General features: G+C 40.0%; 1 protein-coding gene across 1 annotated transcript; it reads left to right on the plus strand.

Annotated features, from left to right (window-relative positions):
• Positions 1–893: 893 nt before the first annotated feature.
• natalisin lies at positions 894–7,338 on the plus strand (the record flags this gene model as incomplete). The annotated part of the gene is made up of 2 exons (XM_067139841.2): positions 894–1,649; positions 6,904–7,338. Coding segments are annotated over 2 exons (1,191 nt in total), but the record flags the coding sequence as incomplete, so codon positions are not given.
• Positions 7,339–10,932: the final 3,594 nt, after the last annotated feature.

Below are 10,932 nucleotides of genomic sequence, written 5' to 3' on the forward strand. Positions count from 1 at the left end.
AATTAGACACATGTTTATTCTCTGATGCACCACCAAATAGCGTCCACTAGTAAGCAATGTGAGGAAGAAATACTACATGAGAACTCCGAAGTATAAGGAGACTTCACAAATTTAGAAAATTTTGATTTTTTTTGTTTTAGAAAGATTTGACACTTTAGAAATATTGAATGTCATGATTTAAAATTTTGAAAATTTGTGGATTTTAGAAAGATTTGTTACATCAAAAATGTTCAATGACATTAATTTATTTATAAAATAAACCTTTAGCTTCAAAAAGAACAGGCAGATACATCGAATAATTATCAAGATATTACAATAGAGAAATAACGTGCATTTCATTATTTCATTGATACATTTTCTAGGAGAATCTGCAAACTCGACTGGCAGTCAAAGGGTTATAACTTATACGTTTAATTAACAATAAAATCTATGTGAAGTGAAATAATCTGTAATGTCATGAATGTGTCTGCACATGCCTAAGACAGTTAGCTTCAAATACTGTACTTGGAGTTCCGTAAGTTGTGATTCTCATACTCAGTTCAAAATTGTACTAGAATACAAGGAACTCCGTGCATATGTTACATTTAAATTTATTCTTGTAGAGTGAGGGTTACAAATTGATGATGATGATGATGCTTGTTGTTTTAAGGGGCCTAACATCGAAGGTCATCGGCCCCGGGTTACAAATTCGAATTTTACCAAAGTTCATAAATGTCCATGTGCTTTGATTAGTTTGATGAAATACAGTGCCTGAAGTAATGCATGTATCGATCTTTCAGGTAAGGAACAACAGTTTCAGCCCACAAGAGAATGGCAGTGACATGCAGCTGATAGCTCCTTCAGAGAGTGAGATCAACTTGTGGTCGAGTCAAAAGCGCCATTCTGGTTTGAATTCAGAGGAACAGCCACCACCATTTTGGGCCAACAGGGGAAGACGTGAGCGTTATAGGAACGGTGATGACTCATTAGCTGAGAGCCTGGATAGTCAAGATTTGTACCCTCTCTCTTCTACTAAGACGAAATTGCCCGGACACGATATATCACCATATTCGACGAACCACAATAAAGCAGAAGAACAAGCCTCAGTTGAGGAGATTTACGTTCCATGGGATAGTGGACGGTACCGGCGAGTTGAGCCGCTGTTCGCTGATGAACCACATTTCATTTATTTAGGACGACGGAAGCAGGAACTTCCAGTCCAAATTTCTAGCAGTGACAACGATCACTTTTGGGTTGCACGAGGACGCAGGTACGATGGCTCATCGAGTTCCTCACCGAGTTCCCTCGAAGAACCATTCTGGGCCGCAAGAGGTCGTCGAGAACAAGTTGGAAAATTATTATGGATTGATAGAAATCGTCGAGGAATTCCAGAGCTTTCATCATCAGACGAACCATTCTGGGTGTCGAGGGGCCGACGTAGTGGGCGTGAAGTTGCTTCTTATGTTGATCGCCGATCTTCCTTGGAGGAACCTTTCTGGGCTGCACGCGGACGTCGTTCCTATATGGACCCCATGTCTTCTGAGGAACCTTTCTGGGCAGCAAGAGGTCGGCGGGGGCAGAGAGATTCCTTGTCCTCGGAGGAACCGTTCTGGGCTGCGAGAGGAAAGAAGAGTCCAATTGGCCATGCCTTTCAGGATATGCTCAACAAGGTATGACAAATATTTGCTTTGAGGTAGGCAGTTGTTTGTTTCTCTAGTTTAGAAGTGAAGTTAATCGTTATGAACCATTATCTTAGGATCACAACTGGTAGTTTTCAGTAAGTTGGAGTTTCTATGACCTGAAGCTTTCAGGAGCGTTCTATCCACATAATTTCATAATTTCCTCTTCGCCACAATCCACTGATATCATAATCACTTCCTGCCAGGCTGATCAGTCTTAATTGGAATCAGCCTCGAGTTACGTAGAGTTGTAGGAAAGTGGACTGAAATTTCATACCAGAAAGGTATCTAAATTACATAGGCCTTCACAATCGCAGCCGTAGTTAATTTTATGATAATTATAAATAAACCTAACTGTACCACATCAACACAGGTTAAAAGACAAAACTTCAACCTCATTTAGAACAGTTGACAGATGATTGGTACACCCCCTTCCTGGCTGGATTAGAAAATGTAACATTAAGATTTTAATTACCATGACTGGGGGACTGGGTATTTGTACTGTACCCAGCAACTCGCACAACACTATCCTGCACTACAACAGAAGAAGTTCCCATACACGCCAGACGTCGGTAGGTCTGCCTTACCAGAGCAGCACCAGGCTAAGGAAAATCGTACGAAATTATTATTGGTTTGTCCCAAACACTAACTCGAAACAGTGGCAACAGCATTTCCCTTTGTAATACTTAGAGTGACTTTAGTGTTATGAAAAAAGAGCAAAATACCGAGATCGATAGCTGCAGTCGCTTATGTGCGGCCAGTATCAGGTATTCGGGAAATAGTGGTATCATTACTTGTTGTTTGCGTCACCAGTTCGTAAGTAATATGATGCAGCTTTCATAGCGCCTTATCATGTGCTAACCAATTCATTTATACATGACTAGTGCGTCATATAAATACTCTAATCTGATGTCATATTGATGCCTTGGTCTACCTCTACCGTTCTTACCTACTACACTTCACTAAAAAACTAACTCAGCAAGTCTTGGGCATGTTAAGCTGTGTCCTAGCAATCTACCCATTTCACCTTCAGCATTACTCTGTAACACCACATTTCAAACATTTTTATTACCTTTCTTTCAGCAATACCTGTCGTCCATGTTTCACTTTCATTCAATGTTGCCATGAGGTACAACTCAATAATTAATTTATAGTTAAAATGTCATGTTGAATTTTGGTTAGTTATAAATGAAATATCCAAAGGCAGCTACTCCGCAGAGGAATGGGTTTATCCTACGTCTCAATGAAACCGTACACTCGATGGTGGTCTCTTGAAACACTTAGAGCTATTTCCCGTATTGCGGATGAACTTACCATAAATAGTTTGAAAAATAGATTGATAAATTTGGACATAAACTGTGAGCGTCAAATGACTTCCCAGCATTTAACTTCGTCACAAAAAAGCGTCAACATTAAAAAAAGTGCGATTCTTCCAGGAACTTCTGACAAGCACTGAACATAATACATATCGTTAACAACACTGGCGTCTTCACATCGATTTTCATTTTAATTCACCAACGACTATACCAGAATATTATCTAGCCAAAAATACATCAAGCACGTTTTAAAAAGTGGCGCTTCATGTTAATTTGGCATTATATGCGTTTTTTAATTTGCAAATTTTAATCTGTATCTTTGTAAATAACGTATCACTTTTATGACCAGTCAATTTTGATTTTAGCTCAAGTTGGCCAAAAAGGCCGAAAAATATCCTACAAGTTTAAAACGAACTTATAATCATTTCGATAAGTATTGAATAGGTGGATCTGTTTAATAAATTCTTTTAAAGTACTGAGTCTCATTTGGCAGAGTGGAATCTCTGTACTGTATAAACTAATGTGTTAATATGCTTTATTTATGCGTCTTTGGCGTGTTTACGAATGCACAGTGTTACAGATCGTGTGTAGTAAAATGTCTGCTATTTGTTTCGCATTCGAAGTATATCACGTTGTAGCGCTCCTTTGTAACCAGAGATAAGTTATCCCATTCTTCATTAGTGCATGCGGGACCCTTGTAAGTAAGAAGTATGGGGCTGGGGGCCACCTGGTATAAGAGAACGAAGACGAGGAAGAGGTAGACAACCACCATGATGTCCGCCGAATATATGCAAAAATTATGACGGAGTAGTGGAAAATATACCACGTACAATTAGCTGACCACGCTGATAGGAAAGGCGTACCCATCACTGTATCAGATGCCAGCTGCGAACCACCCTATTTGAATTAATCAGGTGGCCGAAGGCCGTACTACTTATTAAACCTGAGCTGTTGACATACTTCTGAGAGCTACGCATTTTCTTTACAGTATCCGTAAATACACCATGATAACGTTGTATGACTTAACGTTTTCAGTATCCTTGTAGACAGCAGATAAATAATAAACGTGAAGACAGATTTTCAACATCATTAACGGGTCACGAGTTATTTGAGATGAACGTTTTAGTTGACTCCCCTAGTCTTCACTCGTTACGAATAAAACACAGTTTTATTGTTCTAATTCAATTCAGGATTGAACCAGTTAGTACACAATTATATTGAAACATTTATTACCAGACTACGCCAACTGCTGTCTACTTACAAGTCTCTCTCAGCAGAGTTCCAGCTGGAACGGGCTACAATGCTTATTCACATGTTTCACCTTTCATTTTCGCTTCGTACATTTTCACATAGAGCAGCTAAACGCTGATGGCTTGAACACATGGCGCTGACCACGACAACACATTACAATTGTTCCTTGGCTCGACTACAGTGAAAGTCCGCTACTCACACAGTCAACACAGACAATTCACGTGACCACTCCACACAGTGAACTACTTAACACTAGCAACTACTGGGTGGTCAACTCAGCAGTGCTAACGACCTCACATCAACGACAATGAACACTGCTCTAACTTTACTGACACCAACTGTTCCACACACTGACTGCACGTCGGTACACACACAGTACTCCAAGGCAGTACACACACAGAACTGAGCACTCCGTACTCTAACACGACGATACTCAGACACTGATTATGTGGAAACACTCACCACACCCTCGACGCTCCAACAACATGACGACAGCCATCAGTCATCAATATGATCTGCATTTAGGGATGTCACCCAGGTGGCAGATTACCTATCAACTGTCACCTAACTTTTTCTTAAACTTTTTCGACGGACTTGGAAATGTATCGAAAATTTCCCTTCATGATTGAAGACTTGACATGGACAAGGATTCAGGTGCCAAATGTGTCAAAAATCAGGTTTTGCATCGACAACAATCTATGTATCGTCGCCAATGACCTGGGAAGAGATGGAATTGTCGCCTACCTGCTTCATAGTTCGTACGGATGGCATCGGATGGAACTACAAGATTATTGGCATGGAGAAGGATGCAAATGCCATGTCGTGTTAGTAGAAGCAACGCTGTTGAACCTTCTGCGCTCTGTTTACCTTAATCACCGTTACATTTTCCGTTGTCTTATGCAGAGTGTCAAATAACATGCATCTGGTGGTTAGATGATACTATTATTCCACTGAACTAAATTGTCTGGTCTCCGGACATTCTTATACACTTTGTGATCGCGACTTTGGCGTTATTGAGAAATGAAAACGAGTTTGCAGTGCCATGATGGCTGAATACATTCAGTATTTAGTGAGTACAGTACAACTTCAACATCCATTTCGGGCGGTGACAATGGATAAATTTGATTTCTTCTGTTTCTCCGGTTCAGCTGATATATTTATAAACACGACATCATTGCAGATCACTAACAAATCGTGGATCAAAGTAACAGTGACAGATTTACCAAAAATTAAAATAAAGATATCTTTCAGTGATAGGACTATGCTGCCTTCAAGAAGGAAAGATATACAGAATTCAGGAACATACAGGTCTTCAGAAATGGTACATATGTAATATCTGTACGTAATACCAAGAGAAGAGACTTCAGATGCTGGATAACGCGAATGCACAATATCATGACTTCTCCAAGGAAATCCGTTCTTCCTAATTTTGTATTGTTCAGGATAATAGTTATCCTTCTTACGTTCAATACAAATTATTGATGATATTATTAGTGATACTAGTTCTAGACAAAAAACAAGACTTATTGTGCATGAAAAACACATAAATAAAGCATTTTCTCCCGAAAATTTACTTCCTGGCACTCACATCCTTTTCCGTGTCAAGTCTTTAATATATTCCAGTCCCTTACTCCTCGTCCTATAAATGAATCCTATACCATCGTCGCCATAAGACCTATCTGTGTGGGTGCGACGTAAAACAAATAGCAAACAATTAATGTTTCGCCCAATCTGTCCTCCTGAATCCCAAATTTATCTTCATATTATGATCTTCCCTACTCTTAAAAGCTCCGCTCACGCTTCTTAGTCCACTTCTGTCATTCCATGCCAACTCTCAACTGACAACTTGAAACATACCACATAGTCGAGCATCTCGTGTCCTTACTCCAACGTCTTCCCAGCCCAAAGTTTGAAACATTTTCGTAACACTACTTGTCAGAAATCACCCAGAACAAATCGTGCTGTTTTCCTATACACTAGAACTATACACTAGGTCCTACCGGGGACTTATACGCTGTCTCATTTACGTCCTTACTACAACCCCTAAATACCCTCATAACTTTGTGAAGAGATCTGTAACCTTTATTTACTAACGCGTTAATACGACTACGCTACCAGCCAGCACTACTCCTTTACTACTCCAACTACTGAATGAGTGTTCAAGGCTATCGTTGATGGAGTACTAGAATCTTCTGGACTCGGCTAGAGACGGAACATTCTCGTTTCGCCTTCGGGAAAGCACACAGAGAAAGATGAAAGCACAATAGTAGGAGAGGTCGCGGCATGTCCTAGGGCCTGCTCTGAGGCTCCGGTCTGGCTTACTCACCCCTTTCAGGAAATACCGAAGAACGCTACGGCCGAACTGGCACGTAACACAGTACTAGCTCATACATGTTTTGGACGACGAGTGCATAGGACGGGCCTTGGGCTAAAAAGGTAACGATCATGACCTTAATAAAGCATTTACCTTGTGTAAACCGTTGAACAGTTCAGAAAACACAACGACAATTTTGAAAACATAATTTTTCCATTGACATAGTTTTGATGACGAATACATTTACGACCATATGGCCATACAACTAGTAGTAAAATTTTGTCGGTGAGGGTGAAAATATGTCTTGTTAACAGTTAATTTTGAATGTTCACCTTCACATAATCTCCCTTGTCTGTTCATCTAGGGGAAGCCGCGAGCTGTACTGATGGAGAACGACCCATTCTGGGCAGCACGTGGTAAAAGGAGCAATGTTACCCTGCAGGAATCTTCGTCCTCAGGACAAGGCAAGCGGAACATCGCCAAGGAACGCGCTCTGAGACTATACGATCCTTTCTGGGCAGCGAGGGGAAAGCGTGACAAGTCTTCACTAAGGGCTTTGTCCATGCAAGATCCTTTCTGGGCAGCCCGAGGCAAGCGCGACATGCTTAAACTTCGCACTCTTGGATTACAAGAGCCTTTCTGGGCTTCCAGAGGCAAGCGAAATTTGGTCCCAGTGCGAGCTCTTGGGCTTCAGGATCCCTTCTGGGCTGCTCGTGGTAAGAGAGACTTGGAGAGCGCCAACGTCGAGGATGAAAGATTCTGGAGCACACTGGAGCAGCGCAGTGCCAGCCATCGCTGAACCATGTCACTATGTATAAGTCTTCAGATATAAAACTTAGTTATTTTGTGCAATAAACGACCTCTTCAGTAGATCCTTACATGAGTTTTATTGAGTGTTTTGATTTGAAGTAATGGTAATTGCCTCGTTACATATAATATAACAACATGGGTTTTTCAGTAAACTAGCACGGATTTAATTATCAAATCCATTTTGAGTGGATGAGCGATTTAAACTATACAAGCTCCTATGATAGTAAAACAAACTGATAAAGTCGATTGTTTAGGCAACTGAAAAGAAACTGAAATAGAAAACATCAAAGATTGGGGAAGATAAAAGAAATTACATGAGAATTATTAGAGTCTGGCAGAAAAGGCATACTGCATTACACGATAGACGGGGTGAAATGTCAGGTTATAAGTTTCACAAAAAGAAAAAAAATCTTCTCACATTTAATTACTACATTGATATTGTACCTCATGGGAATCACTATAAACACCGAGCTGTTAATATAAGGAAGTATCTTTATAGGAGTAATCAAATAAATGGGATTTTAAATCAAGGTTACAGATCAAATTTGAAAACAAATTATTTATTCATTAGTTTAAATGCTTTCCAAGAAGTTTTTATCCAAGGTTGATTTAGTTAAGGGAGCTTTGTTATGTGGCTTGTCGAAACGTCTTTAATTAGGCTAGCTGTAGCAGTTAGGACCAACTATAAAAAATTAACACTGGTGTAAAACCAATAGAAATATCGTTTGCATCACTGTCGCTGAACAAAACACACATTATATTACAGGAATACTCTTGATGATCTGCAATATGACACTAACAAATGGTTAGATGAGGTTCCAAGTGGTTACGACCACTAAGTTAAGTCTTTACAAATAAAGTTTGCACCCGTAGAATCTTAGCTAGTTCTGCATTGAATACATGTTCAACTTTTAGTCCTTGTTGTGGAATGCAGCATTACTATCAATCGAACCCACGACGTTAATATGATGGAGTCTTATCTTCCAGTAATATGTAGAAGAATCTTTAACATCCTTCACTGCTGTACAACATAGCTCGTTTAACGAGAAAGAAACGGTTTAACTACAAATCCGATCATTAAAGCTTAAGACAGACGAAACACTGATAAGTAAATGTAAAATATGACTAGCTTAAGTAAGAAGAACAGCATCACGATCAGTCCGATCCGCAGCACAGTATGACTTGCAATTATCTAAAGAGAACAAATATAGATAGTCAAGTAGCGTAAGCCTCATCTTCTGAAATTATACTGTTGCATTCTAATTAATAGACAATGACGGGGGATCACCACGATAACTCAAAACATGTTGCTCACTACAACCTGACGTACACAAAATATCCCCCTGAGAAATGATAAGGATGGCCAAAGCTTAACTTGCCATTATGCAGGTATTACAACCAATGAAGACTAAATGCATTTCTTACACTGAGAAAATCTATTGGAATAAAACTCCTTTCATTTGATGATCATATATTATCCCTCTTGTTCCATTTAAATAACTCAAATAAAACCTGATGACTCTGTGGCAGGCTTTAAGTTTAAATAAGGGACTACTTTTATTACAGTAACTCTGATTTTGTTCACTAAATGATCATTGGACGTTTGTTCTCAATAACTACACAATCGCCTAACAAAATCAGAGATGTTTCACCCTTGATAGACTGAAGAGTCAAGACAGCTCAAATAGCAACATCCCTTCATAAAAATCCCATTGCTTCCGTGGTGACTAACTGGAACACAAAACCGAGCTAGTAGCTGTGCGGTTTGGGTTGCATAGCTATCAGATTGCATTCGGAGGGTACTGGGTTCGAATTCCACTGTCGGCAGCCCTGAAGATAGTTTTCGCATCAGACTGTTACCTTAATTAAGGCTACCTTCCTTCCCACTCCTAGCCCTTTCCTACCCCGTTGTCGCCACAAGACCTATCTGTTTCGGTACGACGTACAGCAGATTTAAAAGAGCCTCAAATGCAAACCACAAAACCTTGACATAGGAACCTCTGTCACTCAAGTCAGATATAACTGGCTTCACTCACCATTGAAGATATCCCGTCTCACGTAAACTTTCAAAGCTAACCCCTAATAAATCAAGAGAAATGGAACACGCATGACATACCTTAGGAGATCAAATTTAAGATTATATTACTCTCAACATCCGCTTCTGTAGCGTAGTGGTTAGTGTGATTAGCTGCCACCCCCGGGTTCGATTCTGGGCTCTGCCACGAAATTTGAAAAGTGTTACGAAGGTTGGAACGGGGTCCACTCAGTATCGGGAGGTCAAATGAGTAGAGGGGTTTCGATTCCCACCTCAGCCATCCTCGAAGTGGCTTTTCAAGGTATCCCACATCTCCTCCAGGCAAATGCCGGGATGGTACCTAACGTAAGGCCACGGCCGTTTCCTCCCCTCTTCCTGGTCTATCCCTTCCAATCCTTCCAACCCACTACAAGACCCCTCTTCAGCATGGCAGGTGAGACCACCTGGGCGAGGTTCTGGTCCTTCTCACCAGTTGTATACCCCGACCCAAAATCTCACGCTCTAGGACACTGCCCTTGAGGCCGTAGAGATAGGATCCGTCGCTGAGTCCGAGGGAGAAAACCAACCCTGGAGGGTAAACAGATTAAGAAATAAATAAATAAATAAATAAATAAATAAATAAATAAATAAATAAATAAATAAATAAATAAATAAATAAATAAATAAATTACTCTCAACAATATAAATAAATCTCCCTTACTAAATGTTACCAGATCCTGCCAGGAAAACTCTACCAAAACAGTGAAATAATAATAATAATAATAAATATTATTATTATTATTATTATTATTGCGGGGTATCTGTGGAAAGCAGAGAGGTGAAAGAAGGTGCGGGCTGAATGGGTCTATCTACGAAAGTCAAAGATTAATTATACATTTTAAAATAAAGGTTGACAGGAAATCAAATATTAACAAACCAAATTCTTCGCTTAGTAAAAGAACAAGATATCAGGTACAATAATAATTTTGCTTACAAGTTTACAACGTCGCTAATATAGTATTTAGCTAGACAAGGAGAGAAATCTCCCAAGACACAAATTATCCAGAGCACTTTGCTCCAACCGTTACAACGTAAGGTCTTCCAAAGGCACCACTCATTATTCCACAAATATTAAAAAAGAGCTTACGTGCTCTACAATTTCAACCAAGGAGGCTGCGCTCCCAAATTCTTATAGCCTACTCTAGGCAACTTTACAAAAAACCTTACAATCTCAGGCCTCTCTAGGCACAACCTACCACTGACAATAGCTTTACACAGGGGTATCTATTACCCATACTAGTGGGCATTCGTGAAAAAGAAGAACAGGTTAATATTATTGGCCCAAACTCAAAATGTATGGAGGCGTACACTTGCGCTGCTGGAAACCAAGTTTTTAAACCCTACTTGAGCTTGTGGCCCGATGATGCAGAGGCTAATACCACACCACTGAGGTGACTCGAAAGAAAGTTAATTAATGCTTTACAGGAAGAAAAACAGTTACAAAAGCGTAGTCTCCTCAAGACAAATTGAAGGGGAACTCGAGAGGGTAACGCGCTCTCTATCCCCGAA

This window comes from Anabrus simplex, chromosome 2 (assembly GCF_040414725.1).
Source record: "Anabrus simplex isolate iqAnaSimp1 chromosome 2, ASM4041472v1, whole genome shotgun sequence".
In the NCBI taxonomy this organism is placed as follows: domain Eukaryota; kingdom Metazoa; phylum Arthropoda; class Insecta; order Orthoptera; family Tettigoniidae; genus Anabrus; species Anabrus simplex.